The sequence below is a fragment of the Hypanus sabinus genome, chromosome 6, assembly GCF_030144855.1.
Source record: "Hypanus sabinus isolate sHypSab1 chromosome 6, sHypSab1.hap1, whole genome shotgun sequence".
Classification (NCBI taxonomy): domain Eukaryota; kingdom Metazoa; phylum Chordata; class Chondrichthyes; order Myliobatiformes; family Dasyatidae; genus Hypanus; species Hypanus sabinus.
In genome coordinates, this window is record NC_082711.1 from 178,922,155 (window position 1) to 178,945,707 (window position 23,553).

Genomic DNA, 23,553 nt, shown 5'->3' on the forward strand with positions numbered 1-23,553 from the left:
GAGACACGGTGGGACGGTGTCACGGGGGCGGAGACACGGTGGGACGGTGTCACGGGGGCGGAGACACGGTGGGACGGTGTCACTGGGACGGAGACACGGTGGGACGGTGTCACGGGGACGGAGACACGGTGGGACGGTGTCACGGGGACGGAGACACGGTGGGACGGTGTCACGGGGACGGAGACACGGTGGGACGGTGTCACGGGGACGGAGACACGGTGGGACGGTGTCACGGGGACGGAGACACGGTGGGACGGTGTCACAGGGGACGGAGACACGGTGGGACGGTGTCACGGGGACGGAGACACGTTGGGACGGTGTCACGGGGGCGGAGACACGGTGGGACGGTGTCACAGGGGGCGGAGACACGGTGGGACGGTGTCACTGGGACGGAGACACGGTGGGACGGTGTCACGGGGACGGAGACACGGTGGGACGGTGTCACGGGGACGGAGACACGGTGGGACGGTGTCACGGGGACGGAGACACGGTGGGACGGTGTCACAGGGGGGGACGGAGACACGGTGGGACGGTGTCACAGGGGGGGACGGAGACACGGTGGGACGGTGTCACAGGGGGGGACGGAGACACGGTGGGACGGTGTCACGGGGGGTGGAGACACGGTGGGACGGTGTCACGGGGGGTGGAGACACGGTGGGACGGTGTCACGGGGGACGGAGACACGGTGGGACGGTGTCACGGGGGACGGAGACACGGTGGGACGGTGTCACGGGGGACGGAGACACGAAGGACGGTGTCACGGGGGCGGAGACACGGTGGGACGGTGTCACGGGGACGGAGACACGGTGGGACGTTGTCACGGGGGCGGAGACACGGTGGGACGGTGTCACGGGGGGGGGTGGAGACACGGTGGTACGGTGTCACGGGGACAGAGACACGGTGGGACGGTGTCACGGGGGACGGAGACACGGTGGGACGGTGTCACGGGGGGTGGAGACACGGTGGGACGGTGTCACGGGGGGGGTGGAGACACGGTGGGACGGTGTCACGGGGCGGAGACACGGTGGGACGGTGTCACGGGGACGGAGACACGGTGGGACGGTGTCACGGGGGGGGGTGGAGACACGGTGGGACGGTGTCACGGGGGACGGAGACACGGTGGGACGGTGTCACGGGGGACGGAGACACGGTGGGACGGTGTCACGGGGGGTGGAGACACGGTGGGACGGTGTCACGGGGGGGGGTGGAGACACGGTGGGACGGTGTCACGGGGGGGGTGGAGACACGGTGGGACGGTGTCACGGGGCGGAGACACGGTGGGACGGTGTCACGGGGGACGGAGACACGGTGGGACGGTGTCACGGGGACGGGGACACGGTGGGACGGTGTCACGGGGGGGAGACACGGTGGGACGGTGTCACGGGGACGGAGACACGGTGGGACGGTGTCACGGGGGGGCGGAGACACAGTGGGACGGTGTCACGGGGGGGCGGAGACACAGTGGGACGGTGTCACGGGGGACGGAGACACGGTGGGACGGTGTCACGGGGGACGGAGACACGGTGGGACGGTGTCACGGGGGACGGAGACACGGTGGGACGGTGTCACGGGGAGAGAGACACGGTGGGACGGTGTCACGGGGGGGCGGAGACACGGTGGGACGGTGTCACGGGGACGGAGACACGGTGGGACGGTGTCACGGGGAGAGAGACACGGTAGGACGGTGTCACGGGGACGGAGACACGGTGGGACGGTGTCACGGGGGGCGGAGACACGGTGGGACGGTGTCACGGGGACGGAGACACGGTGGGACTGTGTCACGGGGACGGAGACACGGTGGGACGGTGTCACGGGGACGGAGACACGGTGGGACGGTGTCACGGGGGCGGAGACACGGTGGGACGGAGACACGGGGGCGGAGACACGGTGGGACGGTGTCACGGAGACGGAGTCACGGTGGGACGGTGTCACTGGGGGGGAGACACGGTGGGACGGTGTCACTGGGGGGGAGACACGGTGGGACGGTGTCACGGGGGACGTAGACACGGTGGGACGGTGTCACGGGGACGGAGACACGGTGGGACGGTGTCACGGGGACGGAGACACGGTGGGACGGTGTCACGGGGACGGAGACACGGTGGGACGGTGTCACGGGGGGGTGGAGACACGGTGGGACGGTGTCACGGGGGGGGAGACACGGTGGGACGGTGTCACGGGGGGGGAGACACGGTGGGACGGTGTCACGGGGGGGTGGAGACACGGTGGGACGGTGTCACGGGGACGGAGACACGGTGGGACGGTGTCACGGGGGGGGAGACACGGTGGGACGGTGTCACGGGGGGGGAGACACGGTGGGACGGTGTCACGGGGACGGAGACACGGTGGGACGGTGTCACGGGGGGGGAGACACGGTGGGACGGTGTCACGGGGGGGGAGACACGGTGGGACGGTGTCACGGGGACGGAGACACGGTGGGACGGTGTCACGGGGGGCGGAGACACGGTGGGACGGTGTCACGGGGGGGCGGAGACACGGTGGGACGGTGTCACGGGGACGGAGACACGGTGGGACGGTGTCACGGGGGACGGAGACACGGTGGGACGGTGTCACGGGGGACGGAGACACGGTGGGACGGTGTCACGGGGACGGAGACACGGTGGGACGGTGTCACGGGGACGGAGACACGATGGGACGGTGTCACGGGGGGACGGAGACACGGTGGGACGGTGTCACGGGGACGGAGACACGGTGGGACGGTGTCACGGGGGGGACAGAGACACGGTGGGACGGTGTCACGGGGGCAGAGACACGGTGGGACGGTGTCACGGGACGGAGACATGGTGGGACGGTGTCACAGTGGGGGGAGACACGGTGGGACGGTGTCACGGGGGACGGAGACACGGTGGGACGGTGTCACGGGGACAGAGACACGGTGGGACGGTGTCACGGGGGAGAGACACGGTGGGACGGTGTCACGGGGGACGGAGACACGGGGGACGGTGTCACGGGGACGGAGACACGGTGGGACGGTGTCACGGGGACGGAGACACGGTGGGACGGTGTCACGGGGACTGAGACACGGTGGGACGGTGTCACGGGGACTGAGACACGGTGGGACGTTGTCACGGGGACGGAGACACGGTGCGACGGTGTCACGGGGGACGGAGACACGGTGGGACGGTGTCACGGGGACGGAGACACGGTGGGACGGTGTCACGGGGTCGGAGACACGGTGGGACGGTGTCACGGGGTCGGAGACACGGTGGGACGGTGTCACGGGGACGGAGACACGGTGGGACGGTGTCACGGGGGAGGGAGACACGGTGGGACGGTGTCACGGGGACGGAGACACGGTGGGACGGTGTCACGGGGACGGAGACACGGTGGGACGGTGTCACGGGGACGGAGACACGGTGGGACGGTGTCACGGGGACGGAGACACGGTGGGACGGTGTCACGGGGGCGGAGACACGGTGGGACGGTGTCACGGGGGGGGGAGACACGGTGGGACGGTGTCACGGGGACGGAGACACGGTGGGACTGTGTCACGGGGGGGAGACACGGTGGGACGGTGTCACGGGGACGGAGACACGGTGGGACGGTGTCACGGGGGGGGAGACACGGTGGGACGGTGTCACGGGGTCGGAGACACGGTGGGACGGTGTCACGGGGACGGAGACACGGTGGGACGGTGTCACGGGGACGGAGACACGGTGGGACGGTGCCACGGGGGCGGAGACACGGTGGGACGGTGCCACGGGGGGGGAGACACGGTGGGACGGTGTCACGGGGACGGAGACACGGTGGGACGGTGTCACGGGGGGGGAGACACGGTGGGACGGTGTCACGGGGGGGGAGACACGGTGGGACGGTGTCACGGGGTCGGAGACACGGTGGGACGGTGTCACGGGGACGGAGACACGGTGGGACGGTGCCACGGGGGCGGAGACACGGTGGGACGGTGTCACGGGGTCGGAGACACGGTGGGACGGTGTCACGGGGACGGAGACACGGTGGGACGGTGTCACGGGGGGGGAGACACGGTGGGACGGTGTCACGGGGACGGAGACACGGTGGGACAGTGTCACGGGGGGGGAGACACGGTGGGACGGTGTCACGGGGGGGGGAGACACGGTGGGACGGTGTCACGGGGACGGAGACACGGTGGGACGGTGTCACGGGGGGCGGAGACACGGTGGGACGGTGTCACGGGGGGGGCGGAGACACGGTGGGACGGTGTCACGGGGACGGAGACACGGTGGGACGGTGTCACGGGGGACGGAGACACGGTGGGACGGTGTCACGGGGGTGGAGACACGGTGGGACGTTGTCACGGGGGGACGGAGACACGGTGGGACGGTGTCACGGGGACGGAGACACGGTGGGACGGTGTCACGGGGGGGAGTGGAGACACGGTGGGACGGTGTCACGGGGGGGGGGTGGAGACACGGTGGGACGATGTCACGGGGTCGTTGGTTCAGTGCCCTGACCTTGCTGAGGTGTTTCTCCAGTTTCGATTTGGCATCTTTTGTTTCCTGAATGCGGCGACGAAAGGCTCGGTTCCCAGTCTCCACCTGCTTCAGCATGTCGCCGGTGGTTTCTGATAAGATGCTGTCGATGAGGGCGCGCATGCTGCTGGAATTATTTTTCTGCTTGTCTGCATTGACGATGTTGCTGTTAGTGAAATCCTGCCACTCCTCAGGGGCGACTGAGCTGTAAAGACGGAGAGACACTCAGTGGCCACATTATTAGGAACAGGAGTGGAACCCGGTGTGATCTCCTGGTGCTGTAACCCATCCAGGTCAACATTCAACATGTTGGACATCTAGAGATGCTCTTCTGCACACCTCTATTCCAATGTGTGGCTATCCGAGTTACTGTCACTTTGAACCAGTCTGGCCATTCTCCTCTGACCTCTCTCATTAAGGTGTTTTTGTCACAGAACTGCCACTCAATGGATAAATTATTTTTTTTTGTTTTTCACACCACTGTCTAGAGATCTAGAGATTGTTGCACATGAAAATCCCAGGAGATCAACAATTTCTGAGATACTCAAGCTACCCCATCTGACACCAATAATCCTTCCACAGTCAAAGTCACTTGAATGACATTTATTCCCTATACCGATGTTTGGTCTGAACGTCTTGACCCTGTCTGCATGCTTTTGCCACACGATTGGCTGATTAGATGTTTGCATTAATGAGCTTGTGTAGACGTCCCTAATAAAGTGGCCACTGGGTGCACAGCACTTCAGCACAGAAACTGGACTGAACTGTCCCTCTGCCTAGGCCCATTGACCACACCTGTACCATACCCTGCCCACCCGTGTACTCACTCCATACTTCAAGTGCAGCCTAACGAGAATGCCTGTGAAATGGCTTTTTAGAGCAAGTCATGGTTGAGCGCACCAGGGGATCAGCTATTCTGGATTGGGTGTTGTGCAATGAACCAGAATTGATTAGAATTAGGGGGAAATGATCATAATATGATTAAATTCACCCTGAAATTTGAGAAGGAGAAGCGAAAGTCAGATTATCAGTATTACAGTGGAGAAAAGGGAATTACAGAGGCTTGAGAGAGGAGTTGGCCAGAATGGATTGGAAAGGAACACTGGCAGGGATGACAGCAGAGCAGCAATGGCTGGAATTTCTGGAATCAATTTGGAAGGCACCGGATATATACACCTCAAAGAGGAAGAAATATTCTAATGGAAAGATGACATAACCATGACTAACAAGAGAAGTCGAAGCCGACATAAAAGCCAACCAGAGGGAAAATAATACAGCAAAGAATAGTGGGAAGTCAGAAAATTGGGAAGCTTTTAAAACCCAACAGGCAATTTAAAAAGTAATTAAGAAGTAATGATGAAAGTAAGCTAGCCAATAATAACGAGGTTACCAGAAATTTCTTCAGATACATAAAGTGTGAAAGAGGCAAGAGTGAATATCAAACCACTGGAAAATGATGCTGTAGAGGTAGTAATGGAGGACAACAAAATGGTGGTTGAACTGAATCAGTATTTCATGTCAGTCTTCACTGTGAAAGACACTAGCAGTATGGTGGAAGTTCCAGGTGTTGGGGGGCATGAAGTGTGTGAAATTACCATAACTAGAGAGAAGGTTCTTGGGACACTGAAAGGTCTGAAGGTAGATAAGTCACCTGGACTAGATGGTGTACGCCCCGGAGTTCTGAAAGAGGTTGCTGAAGAGATTGTGGAGGCATTAGCAATGATCTTTCAGGAAGCACTAGATTTGGAATGGTTCCAGAGGACTGGAAAATTGAAAATGTCACTCCTCTCTTCAAGAAGAGAGAGGCAGAAAAAAGGAAACTATTTCACCTGTGCCCACATCCAGCACATAATTCTGCATAACCTCCAACGTCTCCAACGGGATCTCACCACCAAGTGCATCTTTCCCTCCCCCACCCTTTCTGCTTTCTGCACGGATCACTCCCTACACGACTCCCTTGTCCATTTGTCCCTTCCCACCGATCTCCCTCCTGGCATTTACCCTTGTAAGCAGAACAAGTGCTACACCTGCCCCTACACTTCCTCCCCCTCACCACCATTCAGGGCCTTTCCAGGTGAGGCGACACATCACCTGCGAGTCTGTTGGGATCATCTACTGTATCTGGTGCTCCTGGTGTGGCCTCCTGTATATCGGTGGGACCCGACGTAGATTGGGAGACTGCCTCGCTGAGCACCTACGTTCCATCTGCCAGAAGAAGCAGGATCTCCCAGTGGCCACCCATTTTAATTCCACTTCCCATTCCCATTTCGACATGTCAGTCCATGGCCTTCTCTATTGCCACAATGAGGCCACACTCAGTTGGAGGAGCAACACCTTATATTCCGTCTGGGTAGCCTCCAACCTCAAATTTCTGGTAATTCCCCCCCTTTTCTATTCCCCATTCCCTTTTTCCTTGCTCACCTTATCTCCTTACCTGCCCATCACCTCCCTCTGGTGCTCCTCCCCCTTCCCTTTCTTCCATGGTCTTCTGACCTCTCATCAGATTCTCCCCTCTGCAGCCCTGTATCTCTTTCACCAATCGACGTACCAGCTCTTCACTTCACCCTCCCTCTCTCCGGGTTTCACCAATCACTCACTACCTTGTCCTTCTTCCTCCCTCCCCTCACCTTCTTACTCTACTCTCAATGTTTTCTCCAGTTCTGATGAAGGGTCTCAGCCCAAAACATTGATACTTTACTCTTTTCCATAGATGCTGCCTGGCCTGCTGAGTTCCTCCAGCATTTTGTGTATTGAAAGGAAATTATAGGCCAGTTAGTCTGACCTCAATGGTTGGGAAGACGTTGGACTCCATTATTAAGGATGAGATCTCGGGGTACTTGGAGGCACATGATAAAACAGGCCGTAGTCAGCATGGTTTCGTCCAGGGAAAATCTTGCCTGACAAGCCTGTTGGAATTCTTTGAAGAAATAACAGGCAGGATGGACAAAGGAGAATCAGTTGATGTTGTGTACTTGGATTTTCAGAAGGCCTTTGAGAAGGTGCCACATATAAGCTACAAGCCCATGGTACTACAGGAAAGATTCCAGCATGGATAGAGCAGTGGCTGATTGGCAGGAGGCAAAGAGTGGGAATAAAGGGAGCCTTTTCTGGCTGGCTGCCGGTGTCTAGTGGGGTTCCACAGGGGTCTGTGTTGGGATTGATTCTGTTTACATTATATGTCAAAGATTTGGATGATGGAATTGAAGCCTTTGTTGCAAAGTTTGCAGGCCATATGAGGATAGGTGATGGTGCAGATAGTTTCGAGGAAGTAGAGAGGCCACAGAAGGACAAACAGATTAGGAGAGTGGACAGAAATGGCAGATGGAATAGTGTCGGGAAGTGTGTGTTCACGCACTTTGGGAGAAGAAACAAAAGGGTTGACTATTTTCTAGATGGGGAGAAAATACAAAAAAACTGAGGCGCAAAGGGACTTTTAAAGTTAATTTGCTGGTTGAGTCTGGTGAGGAAAGCAAATGCAATGTTAGCATTCATTTCAAAAGAACTAGAATACAAAAAGGAGGATGTTATAAGGCACCGGTGAGGCCTCAGTTAGAGTATTGTGAGCAGTCTGGGCCCCTTAAGTGAGAAAGGATGTGTTGAAGTTGGAGAGGATTCAAAGGAGGCTCATGAAATGATTCCAGGTTTGAAGGGCTTGTCATAAGAGGAGTGTTTGATGGCTCTGGGCCTGTATTCACTGGAATTCAGAAGAATGAGGGGTGACCTCATTGAAATCTATCGAATGGTGAAAGGCCTTGATAAAGCGGACGTGGATAGTGGGAGAGTCTAAGACCAGACTAACTGGCCCATAATTTCCTTTCTTCTGCCTATATCCCTTAAAGCATGGAGTGATATTTTCAATTTTCCAGTCCTCTGGAACCATTCCAGTATCTAGTGATTCTTGAAAGATAATTACTAATGCATCCACAATCTCTTCAGCCCACTCTTCCAGAACCCTGGGGTGTCGTCCGTCTGTCCAGTCGACTGATCTACCTTCAGATCTTTCAGCTTCCCGAACACTTTCTCCTAGTAATAGCAACCACACTCACTGATTGGAGGAAAGTATAGCGGGGAGCGGAGTGGTGAGTGTGTGAAACTCCCTGCCAGGGAGGTGGGAGAGGCGGATACGTTAGAAGAGATTCTTAGAGAGACATGGATGGTAGGAATGTGAAGGGCAATGTGTGAAGGAAGGGTTAGATTGATCTTAGAGTCGGTTATAAGGGCCTGTACTGCGCTGTATCTTGACAAACATCTTCTGCAACCGCTCAAAGCTTCCACATCCTTCCTGTAACGGGGAGATCAGAATGGCAGCCTAACCAAAGCTCTATAAAGTTGCAGCATGACTTCCTGGCTCATCTACCCAGAGCCCCAGCTGAGAAAGGCAAGGATGCCTGTGTGCCTTCTTTACCACCCGATCTCGTTTTCTGCAAGCTGTGGACTCGCCTCTGTAGATCTGTAAGGGTCTGTGTATTGCATCACAATAGACCGGCCGAAGTGTACAGCTCACACTTCAACCCCACGTGCTGCCTCCCTGCCCATACCTGTAACTGAGCTACAGACCGTCCAATCATCTGCAAACCCACTCCGCTCCACTTTCATCCATTCAGATATCCAGTGGATTCCAGATCCGTTCATCAGGTCAGACATTTATTTGGGAGAAAAACTAATCATAGAAGAGCCACTAAGCCTTGCCATTCAATGCCATGACTGTGATCAGATGCATAGATCGAGTGGGCAGCCTGAGACTTTTTCCCAGGGTAGAAATGGCTAATACAAGGGGACATATAAGGTGATGAGAGGAGAATATCAGGGTGGGGGGATGTCAGTGGCAGGTTTTTACACAGGGTTGTGGGTGTGTGGAATATTCTGTCGGAAGTGGCGTAGAGGCAGATACATTAGGGACATTCAACAGAGTGGGTGGTAAAAAAATGGAGGGTTCTGTGGGAGGGGAGGGTTAGATCAGGGGTTCCCAACCTGGGGTCCACAGACTCCTTGGTTAATGGTAGGGGTCCATAGCTTAAAAAAAATTGGGAACCTTTGAGTTGGATTGCTCTTGGACGAGGTTAAAAGATCAGCACAACATTGTGGGCCGAAGGGCCTGTACTGTTCTATGTTAATCTCCAAATATTTAGTAAAGACACCTCGGTTCCCAACCCAGCAGATGTATAAACATCCACAGTTTCCACCCTGCCCTCTCCCTCCCAAAACGGGCACAAAACTTGCACAATTTGTGAAATTACTCAACCCTGGGAATTCTATAATTCGGAGGAAACTCGTTATTCATCTGGAATAACGAACAGAGACTTTTCTCTATAACGTGAGGTTCCTGTCTCTCTCACACGCAGCTCTGAAATTGGGACTTACTTTCCCTCGGTCCTGACGACATTGGACCAGTAGTTGATGTTTGGGGAGTTGTTGGTGAGATTCGCAGTGAACTTGTCCACTTTCAGGGCAGTGGCCTTGTCTTGCAAATCCTTCTCCAGGTAAAACTTAGCCATTCGGTTTAACCTGGTGGAAGCAGAAAGCAGTGAGGGGGGCTGTTTCCTCATCACTACCCCCAGATGAACCACTCCAGGAGGCCCCAGGGTACCTCCCTGCATGTGGAGCACATCCAGAGCCATGGTAAAACAACAGGATCAGAGTTAATGGCACGGGTATTTGTCAGCAAATAGCACGGTTATTTTGCAGCAGCAGAACATACAATAATAAAAACACCAGGCCTGGATGCAACTTGTCAGGATACTCTCCACTGTGCATCTATAGGAGTTTGTCAAAGTTTTAGATAACATGCCAAATCTGAGCAAACTTTGACTAACGTAGAGGTGCTGCCATACCTTCTTTGTAATGGCAGAAGTACTGGACCCAGAACAGATCTTCTGAAATAACGTTATTATTGACACGCACTACCCTCCTCCAATCCCATGGTCCTCTGGCTCCTTCCTCCTATGGTCAATAATCAGCTCTTTGTTTTTGCTGAAGTTGAGTGAGAGGTTGTTGTTGTGGCAGCACTCAGCCGGATTCTCAATCAGAACTGCCCCTCCCACAGCTTACCCTTCCCTCAGGACCTGTGTTGTCTGGGTTAACGTGCCCCTCACAGTGGCACCAGCCCGTGACCTGTGGCAGACGAATCGAGCCGGTGCCACGGACTCACCTGAGCTGTTCCTCGGTCTGCTCTGCCGTGCGTCTCAGCAGGGCGATGATCCCCTGGAAAACCTCGGCCTCCTTCAGCAGCTCCCGTTCCACCTCGTCATGGACCAAGTCGATCCCCACCCGTTTTTCCCTGCAGAACCAACGCACAACACTCATTTCACCAGGAGAGGGGAACTGAATCCCACTGTGTGTCAGACACACAGCCTCCGTCAGCCCAGGTTGGTCCCACGGATTCCACCCACCTACCCCTCCAGATCTGGGACCTCACCCCGCCCACCCCTCATCCAGAACCTCACCCCACCGACCCCTGATCCGGGACCTCACCCCACCCACCCCTGATCCGGGACATCACCCCACCGACCCTGATCCGGGACCTCAACCCGCCCACCCCTCATCCAGAACCTCACCCCACCCACCCCTCATCCAGAACCTCACCCCACACACCCCTGATCCGGGACCTCACCAAACCCACCCCTGATCCAGGACCTCACCCCACCCACCCCTGATCCGGGACCTCACCCCACCCACCCCACATCCAGAACCTCACCCCACCGACCCCTGATCCAGGACCTCAACCCACCCACCCCTCATCCAGAACCTCACCCCACCGACCCCTGATCCGGGACCTCACCCCGCCCACCCCTGATCCAGAACCTCACCCCACCCACCCCTGATCCGAGACCTCACCCTACCCACCCCTGATCCAGAACCTCACCCCACCCACCCCTGATCCGAGACCTCACCCTACCCACCCCTGATCCGGGACATCACCCCGCCCACCCCTCATCCAGAACCTCACCCCGTCCACCCCTCATCCAGAACCTCACCCCACCGACCCCTGATCCGGGACCTCACCCCACCCACCCCTCATCCAGAACCTCACCCCACCCACCCCTGATCCGGGACCTCACCCCACCCACCCCTGATCCGAGACCTCACCCTACCCACCCCTGATCCGGGACATCACCCCACCCACCCCTGATCCAGAACCTCACCCCACCCACCCCTGATCCAGAACCTCACCCCACCCACCCCTGATCCGGGACCTCACCCCACCCACCCCTCATCCAGAACCTCACCCCACCCACCCCTCATCCAGAACCTCAACCCACCCACCCCTCATCCAGAACCTCACCCCACCCACCCCTGATCCAGAACCTCACCCCACCCACCCCTGATCCGGGACCTCACCCCACCCACCCCTGATCCAGAACCTCACCCCACCCACCCCTGATCCGGGACCTCACCCCACCCACCCTCATCCAGAACCTCACCCCATCCACCCCTCATCCAGAACCTCACCCCACCCACCCCTCATCCAGAACCTCACCCCACCCACCCCTGATCCGGGACCTCACCCCACCCACCCCTCATCCAGAACCTCACCCCACCCACCCCTGATCTGAGACCTCACCCCACCCACCCCTCATCAGAACCTCACCCCACCCACCCCTGATCCAGAACCTCACCCCACCCACCCCTCATCAGAACCTCACCCCACCCACCCCTGATCCAGAACCTCACCACACCCACCCCTCATCAGAACCTCACCCCACCCACCCCTGATCCAGAACCTCACACCACCCACCCCTGATCCGGGACCTCACCCCACCCATCCCTCATCCAGAACCTCACCCCACCCACCCCTCATCCGGGACCTCACCCCACCCACCCCTGATCCAGAACCTCACCCCACCCACCACTGATCCGGGACCTCACCCCACCCACCCCTGATCTAGAACCTCACCCCATCCACCCCTCATCCAGAACCTCACCCCACCCACCCCTCACCCAGAACCTCACCCCACCCACCCCTCATCCAGAACCTCACCCCACCCACCCCTCACCAGGACCTCACCCCACCCACCCCTCATCCAGAACCTCATCCCACCCACCCCTGATCCAGAACCTCACCCCACCCACCCCTAATCCGGGACCTCACCCCACCCACCCCTCATCCAGAACCTCACCCCACCCACCCCTCACCAGGACCTCACCCCACCCACCCCTGATCCAGAACCTCATCCCACCCACCCCTGATCCAGGACCTCAACCCACCCACCCCTCATCCAGAACCTCACCACACCCACCCCTGATCCAGAACCTCACCCCACCCACCCCTCATCCAGGACCTCACCCCACCCACCCCTCATCCAGAACCTCACCTCACCCTCCCCTGATCCGGGACCTCACCCCACCCACCCCTGATCAGGGACCTCACCCCACCCACCCCTGATCCAGAACCTCACCCCACCCACCCCTGATCCAGAACCTCACCCCACCCACCCCTCATCCAGAACCTCAACCCACCCACCCCTGATCCAGAACCTCACCCCACCCACCCCTGATCCGGGACCTCACCCCACCCACCCCTCATCCAGAACCTCACCCCACCCATCCCTGATCCGGGACCTCACCCCACCCACCCCTCATCCAGAACCTCACCACACCCACCCCTCATCAGAACCGCACCCCACCCACCCTGATCCAGAACCTCACCACACCCACCCCTCATCAGAACCTCACCCCACCCACCCCTGATCCAGAACCTCACCCCACCCACCCCTGATCCGGGACCTCACCCCACCCACCCCTCATCCAGAACCTCACCCCACCCACCCCTGATCCGGGACCTCACCCCACCCACCCCTCATCCAGAACCTCACCCCACCCACCCCTGATCCGGGACCTCACCCCACCCACCCCTCATCCAGGACCTCACCCCACCCACCCCTGATCCGGGACCTCACCCCACCCACCCCTCATCCAGAACCTCACCCCACCCACCACTGATCCGGGACCTCACCCCACCCTCCCGTGATCCGGGTCCTCACCCCACCCACCCCTGATACGGGACCTCACCCCACCCTCCCCTCATCCAGAACCTCACCCCACCCACCCGTGATCCGGGTCCTCACCCCACCCACCCCTGATCCGGGACCTCACCCCACCCACCCCTCATCCGGAACCTCACCCCACCCACCCCTGATCCTGGACCTCACCCCACCCACCCCTGATCCAGAACCTCACCCCACCCACCCCTCATCCAGGACCTCACCCCACCCACCCCTGATCCAAGACCTCACCCCACCCACCCCTCATCCAGAACCTCACCCCACCCACCCCTCATCCAGAACCTCACCCCACCCACCCCTGATCCAGAACCTCACCCCACCCACCCCTGATCCAGGACCTCACCCCACCCACCACTGATCCGGGACCTCACCCCACCCACCCCTCATCCGGAACCTCACCTCACCCACCCCTCATCCAGAACCTCACCCCACCCACCCCTCACCAGGACCTCACCCCATACACCCCTAATCCGGGACACCCCACCCACCCCTGATCCGGGACCTCACCCCACCCACCCATGATCCAGAACCTCAACTCACCCACCCCTGATCCGGGCCCTCACCCCACCCACCCCTCATCCAGAACCTCACCACACCCACCCCTCATCCAGAACCTCACCCCACCCACCCCTGATCCGGGACCTCAACCCACCCACCCCTGATCCGGGACCTCACCCCACCCACCCCTCATCCAGAACCTCACCCCACCCACCCCTCATCCAGAACCTCACCCCAACCACCCCTGATCCGGGACCTCACCCCACCCACCCCTGATCCAGAACCTCACCCACCCACCCCTGATCCGGGACCTCACCCCACCCACCCCTCATCCAGAACCTCACCCCACCCACCCCTGATCCGGGACCTCACCCCACCCACCCCTGATCCAGAACCTCACCCACCCACCCCTGATCCGGGACCTCACCCCACCCACCCCTGATCCAGAACACCCCACCCACCCCTCATCCAGAACCTCACCCCACCCACCCCTGATCCGGGACCTCACCCCACCCACCCCTCATCCAGAACCTCACCCCACCCACCCCTGATCCGGGACCTCACCCCACCCACCCCTGATCCGGGACCTCACCCCACCCACCCCTCATCCAGAACCTCACCCCACCCACCCCTCATCCAGAACCTCACCCCACCCACCCCTGATCCGGGACCTCACCCCACCCACCCCTCATCCAGAACCTCACCCCACCCACCCCTGATCCGGGACCTCACCCCACCCACCAGTGATCCGGGACCTCACCCCAACCACCCCTCATCCAGAACCTCACCCCACCCACCCCTGATCCAGGACCTCTCCCCACCCACCCCTGATTCGGGACACCCCACCCACCACTGTTCCGGGACCTCACCCCACCCACCCCTCATCCAGAACCTCACCCCACCCACCCCTGATCCGGGACCTCACCCCACCCACCCCTCATCCAGAACCTCACCCCACCCACCCCTGATCCAGAACCTCACCCCACCCACCCCTGATCCGGGACCTCACCCCACCCACCCCTGATCCAGAACCTCACCCCACCCACCCCTGATCCGGGACCTCACCCCACCCACCCCTGATCCAGAACCTCACCCCACCCACCCCTGATCCAGAACCTCACCCCACCCACCCCTGATCCGGGACCTCACCCCACCCACCAGTGATCCGGGACCTCACCCCAACCACCCCTCATCCAGAACCTCACCCCACCCACCCCTGATCCAGGACCTCACCCCACCCACCCCTGATCCGGGACACCCCACCCACCCCTCAACCAGAACCTCACCCCACCCCCCCCTGATCCGGGACCTCACCCCACCCACCCCGATCCGGGACCTCACCCCACCCACCCCCGATCCGGGACCTCACCCCACCCACCCCCGATCCGGGACCTCACCCCACCCACCCCCCATCCAGAACCTCACCCCACCCACCCCTCATCCAGAACCTCACCCCACCCACCCCTCATCCAGAACCTCACCCCACCCACCCCTCATCCAGAACCTCACCCCACCCACCCCTGATGCAGGACACCACCAACCCTCTTTGATCCAGAACCTCACTCCACCCACCCCTGATGCAGGACACCACCAACCCTCTTTGATCCAGAACCTCACTCCACCCACCCCTGATGCAGGACACCACCAACCCTCTTTGATCCAGAACCTCATCCACTGACCCCTGTTCCAGCATATTGTCCACCCCGATCCAAGATACCACCCACCCATGACTAAGTCACCACCTACTGGGGTCAAAATCAGATCAGCACCCCTCCCTGACACCGTGCGAGGACATCACTTGAGACTCAGGGAACAGCAGCAGGCCATTCAGTCCCTCCAGACCAGGGGTTCCCAACACTTTTTGTGCCATGAACCTCTGCAATCAACGGAGAGGTCCGTGGACCCCAGGATAGGAACCCCTGATTGACAGCATTAATCACTTACATTAACAGAATGCCCGGCTCCCACATCCTTCATCACCGACCCACAGTGCGTGTGACAATAATAAACCAATAACAATTCTAATTCTGCATTGTGCTCTGTCCCCCAAACCCCGCTGCCTGAATTCTGACACACTCGTTTAGTACTCCCCCCACCTCATCTGCCTCCAAACATAAATACCCTCCTTTATCCTTCTCTGGTCTTCCTCTCTCTCTAGTCATCCTCATCCTCTAGTTTTAATACAAGTCTAAAGTGTTAAAGAACATCCAACATGTCCTTTCAAACTGAATCACTTCACACTTCTCTGGATTAAACTCATTTGCCACTTCTCAGCTGCCTTTCGTGTCATCTGTAAACTTACTAACCACCCTTCCACTTCCTCATCAAAGTCATTTATAAAAATCACACTTTCATGTCCACTAATGTTTGTGTCATCTGTAAACTTACTAACCATTTCCTTATCCAAATCACAAGAGCAGGGTTCCCAAGATCCCCGTGGAATGACCTCCAGTCAGAATATGCTCCCTCTACAACCACCCCTGCTGATGAGATGAGAAATAGCAGGAAACCGGCTGGGATCTCCATCGCTCCCCCGCCCCCCCAGCGGGTCCATACCGGTTCAGGAGACACTGCTGAATGATGCAGAGAGGGGCCGCGCAGCTGTCCAGGGCTTTCTCCAGGCGTGTCCCCTGAGCCAGCAGCAGCTCGGTCTCGTTGGACAGCTCCTCCAGCTTGCTGCTCAGCTCCGATTCCCAGTAGCTGATCTCCTCGATTCTCTGCTCTACAACAACAACCCGCATTTATCAAGAGTCACAGGAAGGCCTGAGTCACTTCACAGGGTCAAATATCAGAGGGTGACAGGGAGCCACGCCGAGGGAAGTGTCTTAGAACAGAGCGACTGCGGAAGGTTGAACAGTACAAGCCCTTCAGCCCACTATGCTGTGTCAATCTTTCAGCCTACTCTAATATCGATCTAACCCTTCCCCTTCACATAACCCTCCATTTTTCAATCATCCATGTGCCTGTCTAAGAGTCTGTTCAAAGTCCCTGATGTATCAGCCTGCACCACCACCCCTGGCAGGGAGTTCCATCCACCCACCACTCTCTGTGGGAAAAGCCTAGCTCTGATATCCCTTCCCCCACACCCCCATACTTTCCTCTGATCATTTTAAAATTATGCCCCCTTGTATTTGGCAATTCAGCCATGGAAATATATATCCAGCTGTTTACTTGATCTATGCCTCTTATCATCCTGTACACCTCTGTCAAGTCACCTCTCATCCTCCTTCACTCCAGAGAGAAAAGCCCTGGCTCACTCCACCTGTCCTCATAAAGCACCTTCTCTAATCCAGGCAGCATCCTGGTCAATCTCCTCTGCACCCTCTCTAATCCAGGCAGCGTCCTGGTCAATCTCCTCTGCACCCTCTCTAATCCAGGCAGCATCCCGGTGAATCTCCTCTGCACCCTCTCTAATCCAGGCAGCGTCCTGGTCAATCTCCTCAGCACCCTCTCTAATCCGGGCAGCATCCTGGTCAATCTCCTCTGCACCCTCTCTAATCCAGGCCACGTCCTGGTCAATCTCCTCTGCACCCTCTCTAATCCAGGCAGCAACCTGGTCAATCTCCTCTGCACCCTCTCTAATCCAGGCAGCATCCTGGTCAATCTCCTCTGCACCCTCTCTAATCCAGGCAGCATCCTGGTCAATCTCCTCTGCACCCTCTCTAATCCAGGCAGCATCCTGGTCAATCTCCTCTGCACCCTCTCTAATCCAGGCAGCATCCTGGTCAATCTCCTCTGCACCCTCTCTAATCCAGGCAGCATCCTGGTCAATCTCCTCTGCACCATCTTTAAAGTTCGCACACCCTTCCTATAATGAGGTGACCAGAAGTGAACACAATATTCCCTATGTGGTCTAACCAGGGCTTTATTGAGCTGCGAGGTAAGAACTTTATTCCCCAGAGCATTGAAGAATGAGGGGAGATTTGATAGAGGTGCACACAACCATACAGGGTACCGACAGGGCAAATGCAAGCAGGGTTCGCTCACTGAGGTTGAGTGAGGGTAGAACTAGAGGTCACGGGTTAGGGGTGAAAGGGAAACCTGAGAGTGTGGAACGAGTTGTCAGCAGAAATGGTGGATGTGGATTCAAAGGCAGAGGTCTGGATTGGTACATGGATGGTACACGTCTGGAGGGATATGGTCCAGGTGCAGGTAGAAGATCAGGTTGGCATGGACTAGATGTGGCAAAGAGTGTGAATTGAATTGACTTTCTTACATCGTTCACGAACATGAGGAGTAAAAATCTTTACATTACGTCTCCATCTAAATGTGCAATCATAGTAATTTATAATAAATAGAACAGTCAATGTAATATAGAGTACACACAAATCAGTGTGAGTTTATCAGTCTGATGGCCTGGTGGAAGAAGATGTCCCAGAGCTTCTATGCTGCGGTACTGCTTCCTGGATGGTAGCAGCTGGAATAGATTGTGGTTGGGGTGACTCGGGTCCCCAATGACCCTACGGGCCCATGTTACACACCTCTCCTTGTGAATGTCCTGAAGTTCACAACTACAGATGCGCTGGGCTGTCCGCACCACTCTGCAGAGTCCTGCGATTGAGGGAGGTACAGTTCCCATACCAGGCAGTGATGCAGACAGTCAGGATGCTCTCAATTGTGCCCCTGTAGAAAGTTCTTAGGATTTGGGGGCCCATACCAAATTTCCTCAACTGTCTGAGGTGAAAGAGGTGCTGTTGTGTTTTTCACCACACAGCTGGTGTGTACAGACCAATTGAGGTCCTCGGTGATGTGGATGCAGCAGAATTTAAAGCTGTTTGCCCTCTCAACCCTGAACCATTGATGTCAATATGGGTTAGCCTGTCTCCATTCCTCCTGTAGTCCACAACCAGCTCCTTTGTTTATGCGACATTGAGGGAGAGATTGTTTTCTTGACACCAAGAGAGATGACTTCTTTGCTGTAGGCCCCACCTTGTTATTGTTTGAGATAAGGCCAATCAATGTACTGTCATCAACAGATTTAATTAGCAGATTGGAGCTGTGGGTGGCGACACAGTCATGGCTGTACAGGGAGTAGAGGAGGGGACTCAGTACACAGTCCTGAGGAGCTCCTGTATTGAGAGTCAGAGGGTTGGAAGTGAGGGAGCCCACTCTTACCACCTACTGGCGATCTGACAGGAAGTCCAGGATCCAGCTGCACAAGGCAGGGTCAAGGCCGAGGTCTCTGAGCTTCCTGTCGAGCTTGGATAGAACTATGGTGTTGGATGCTGAACTGTAGCCCAAGAACAGCATTCTCACATAAGCATCCTTCTCCAGATGTGTAAGGATGGTGGGTAGAGCTGTGGTTATTGAGTCATCTGTCGATTGGTTGTGTCGGATGGTGAATTGCAGGGGGTCCACTGTGGGTGGTAGCAAGCTGCAGATATAATCCCTGACCAGTATGTCACCAACAACTCCAGCAAATTTCTGCAGAGGTACCGTGGAGAGCATTCTAACTGGCTGCACCACCATCTGGTGTGGAGGGGGGACTGTGCAGGATCAGAGAAAGCTGCAGAAAGTTGTGAACTCAGCCAGATCCACCCTGGGCACCAGCCTCCCCGGCATCCAGAACATCTTGGAAAAGTGATCCACCCTCAAGGACCCTCATCACCAGGACATACCCTCTCGTCATTGCTACCATCAGGGAGGGGGTACAGGAGCCTGAAAACACACACTCAGTGGTTTGAGGGCAGCTTCTTCTCCTCCACCATCAGGTTTCTGAACGGACAACTGGCCCATGAAACAGCCTCAGTATCTTCTCCCCTCTCTTTCTGCACAACTTATTCAATTTATTATTTATGTTTACTTGTTATAATTTAGTTTTTATTATTATGCATTGTAATGTCCTGCTGCTACAAAGCAACAAAATTTAACAGCAGGTTAATACTAAACCTGATTCTGACTCTTCAGTGTGTAAGATTGTAAGAAGCATAGATCAAGTGGGCAGCCAGTGCCTTTTACCCCGGGCAGAAATGGTCACTACAAGGGGGCATAGCTTTAAGATGTTTGGAAGAACGTATAGGGGGTGGGGAATGTCAGAGGTAGTTTTTTTCCACTGAGAGTGGTGGGTGTGTGAATTGCCCTGCCAGGGGTGGTGGGAGAGTCAGATAGATTAGGGACATTGTTAGACAGGCACGTTCCTTGTGCAGGGAAGGTAGAGGAATATGGACTTAATTTGGTGATGTGAGATCAGTATAGATGTGTATCACGGTCAGCATGGACTAGATGGGCTGATGGGCCTATTTCTGTGCTGTACATCCCTGAGATTCGCCAGTGGCTCTGCCCCGTGACTCTTCCTACCCGATGGGTCAGTACAGGAGAAGATTTAAACTTGAGCACACGGAGACTCAATGAAATGTGCGGTTAGCATGAACGACTGTGCTGGGGGCAGCAGGCAAGCGATGTCATGCTTCCGGCGCCCACAACTTAGTAAGCCAAACCAGTACGCCTTTGGGCTGTGGGAAGGAAACCCACGCGGGTACAAACTCCTCACAGCGGCGGGAATTGAACCCGAGTCACTGGCACTGTAAAGCGTCCCAAGTGGACGTTTCCCCCGGACGGAGATGGGTAGTGGGTGACGGTGGGGGGGGGGGGGTACATAACTCTGAGAGGGCTTTACCGAGCTTCTTGTTGACGTCCCGCTGTGTTTTCCTGGTGGCGCTCTCGATCTCGTCCACCAGCCTCTCGCTCTCCAAGACCAGGCGCTCTGACCGCGACCGCTGGACCTCCGCATCGTTGTAACGGCTCTTGTTGGAGAAGTTCCACTCCTGAGGCAGGAACTTGGTCCGGGCCTGGACGAGCTTGGCCATCGCCTCCTGCCGGGTGCTGTAAGCAAGGCGTTTCGCTCGGGGTTACTGGGCGGCACCAACTACCCCCCGGTGGTCAGCGTTACTGAGGAGGGGCGGGAACTGTCGGCTAACAACAGCTCACCCATCTCCGGCACTGCTCTACCCGGGAGCTGGCCACACCAGCCCCACATCCTGGACGCGGGGGCTCATGGCCAAGGAGGGAAGTAACGGCAGCCCGGGCCCCGGTGTGGGATGCGACAATTGAGACCTTGGAGGGATGGGGTTTGAGGCGAGATGGAGGGAGTTTGGGCGTAGGGCAGTTGGGTGAGGAAGACCCCGGGTGATCCCCCACGGTAGTTCTGGAGTGAGTTTCTATCTCCTCAGTGGATGGAAGGAAACTATTCTGCAGGTGCTGGAAATCCAGAGCAACACACACAAGATGCTGGAGGAACTCAGCGGGTCAGGCAGCTTCTATGGCGGCGAGTAAACAGTGGACATTTTGGGCGAAACCCTTCATCAAGTCCCGATGGAAGTTTTGGCCCAAAGCGTCGGTATTCATTTCCATAGATGCGGCCTGACCCTTCGAGACCGTTCATTAGGGTCTGATGAAAGGCTCGACTGCAGCCTCAATGCTGGCACGGACTCGTTGGGCCGAATAGCCAGTATATCCCGCAGAAACGCAGGGGATGGGTCCCGGGCTGGAGGAAGGACGAGCCCGCCGCACACTTGCCTGCCGCGGCCGCTGCCGTGCCTCCCTCTCGCCCTCCTGCCCGCAGAGGCCGCCTCGTCAACAAAGCCGTCGCCAGGCAACCGGCGCCTTGGGAACGTGACGCAGGAGCAGCGTCGCGCCAGGGTGCCGGCGCGGTTGCATTGCTGTCCGCGTTGGTCTGTTGCACGCTGCATTGTGCATCGGTCACGGCACGTTTTGCACATCCATCGTCACTGCATTTATTTGTGGAACTGCGCTCGTTTGCGACATCACAAAATAATTTACATCATTAAAGACCCCTCACACCCTCTCCGTGAACTGTTTGTTCTTCTGCCATCAGGTAAATGTTACAGGAGCATCAAAACTAAAACCACAAGGCTACTAAACAGCTTCCTCCCACAGGCTGCTAAATAGCTGCTCTACCTGACTCTGCTTTGGACACTTTTAACTTGCACTGGACACTTATAACTTGTTTTTAACCGACATGTGGCTGTTGTGTTTTACTATTTATTGTTATGTTTATTATTTAATGTTGCGATTGTTATGTTATGATTGCACTGCTCCTGGGAAACGCGGTCTCATTCTGCCCTGCAGAGCTGATGTACGGTTAGAATGACAATAAAGTTTTTTGAATCTTGAAAATCTTGAATATACTCTTATTTGATACAAGACCGATTTTACCCACACAGGCTCTGGAAAAAACATTGCAACACACTCAAAATGCTGCAGGAACTCAGCAGACCAGGCAGCATCTATGGAAAAGAGTACAGTCGACATTTCAGGCCGAAACCGTTCGGCAGGACTGGGGGAAAAAACTGAGTAGATTTAAAAGGTGGTGGTGGTGGTGATGGGGGTGGGGGCAATCACCAGGTGGTAGGTGAAACCTGGAGGGGGAGGGATGAAGTAAAGAGCTGGGAAGTTGATTGGTGAAAGAGACTGAAGGCCATGCAAGAAAAGGGGGGAGGGAAGCACCAGAGGGGGGCGATGGGTGGGCAAGGAGATGAGGGGAGAGAGGGAATAGGGGATGAGGAATCGATGTTCGTGCTATCAGGTTGGAGGTCATCCAAACGGAATATAAGGTGTTGTTCATCCAACCTGAGTGTGGCCTTCGTCCCTCTCTACTGATCTCCCTCCTGGCTCTAGCCTCGAAAGCGGAAAAATTGCTACGCCTCCTCCCTCACCACCATTCAGAGCCACAAGCTGTCCTTCCGGGTGAGGTGAGTCTGTTAGGGTCAATTACTGTGCCCAGAGCTCCGGTGTGGCCTCCTGTAAATCAGTGAGACACCACGTAGGTTGGGAAACCGCTTCGCCGAGATTCTACGTTCTGTCCGCCAGATCTCCCAGTGGCCACCCATTCCCATTCCATGTCGATCCATGGCCTCCTCCACGGTCGTGATGAAGCCACGCTCAGATTGGAGGAACAATACTTTATGGGCTGCCTCCAACCTGATGGCATGAACATCAATTTCTCTAACTTCCGGTAATACCCCCCACCCTTTCACCACTCCCCATTTCCCTCTCTCACCTTAACTCCTTGCCTGCCCGTCGCCTCCCTCTGGTGCTCCTTCCCCCTTTTTCTTTCTTCCATGGCTTTTTAGCTCTTCCCTTCAACCCTCACCCTCCAGGTTTCCCATATCACCTTCTGTTTCTCTCCCCTCCCCTCACCTTTGAAATCTACCCCTCAGCTTTTTACCCCCCAGTCCTACGGAAGGGTTTCGGCCGAAACGTCGACTGTACTTTTTTTTCCCCAAAGAAGCTGCCTGGCCTGCTGAGTTCCTCCAGCATTTTGTGTGTTGCTCGAATTTCCAGCATCTGCAGATTTTCTCCTGTTTGTGTCCGAGAAAACATTTTCCGCAAACTGTATCCACTAATTGCTTCAAAAGATAGGTGAAATAATGTCTCCCAGGCTGACGTAACCTATTTACATACAGATGCCTACTTTGGGGAGGTCACATCGTTCACACACCCGACACCACACTCCTAAACACATTCAAAGCGGCCGACGAATCAGACCGTCAGAACGCCCAGAATCAGGGAAAACCAACCCCAAGGAAATGCAATGTCGAAGCGATATATTTTACTTAATTAGT

The 23,553-nt window shown here is 56.8% G+C and overlaps 1 protein-coding gene across 2 annotated transcripts in view; it reads right to left on the minus strand.

Moving 5' to 3' along the window:
- The window catches only part of tekt1 (tektin 1), a 52,765-nt gene extending 31,093 nt beyond the window's left edge, over positions 1 to 21,672 (minus strand). Inside the window, exons 1-6 of one of the 2 annotated variants that reach the window (XM_059973710.1) lie at positions 21,485 to 21,672; positions 20,586 to 20,791; positions 16,526 to 16,691; positions 10,618 to 10,746; positions 9,831 to 9,974; positions 4,452 to 4,674 (exon numbers count right to left, since the gene is read on the minus strand). In XM_059973710.1, coding sequence (XP_059829693.1) covers positions 4,452 to 4,674; positions 9,831 to 9,974; positions 10,618 to 10,746; positions 16,526 to 16,691; positions 20,586 to 20,791; positions 21,485 to 21,657 — 1,041 coding nt within the window. In that variant the 5' untranslated portion in view covers positions 21,658 to 21,672. The remainder of the gene's footprint in view (positions 1 to 4,451; positions 4,675 to 9,830; positions 9,975 to 10,617; positions 10,747 to 16,525; positions 16,692 to 20,585; positions 20,792 to 21,484) is intronic. The other variant, XM_059973711.1, reaches the window with a different exon arrangement.
- Between the last annotated feature and the right edge of the window lie 1,881 nt (positions 21,673 to 23,553).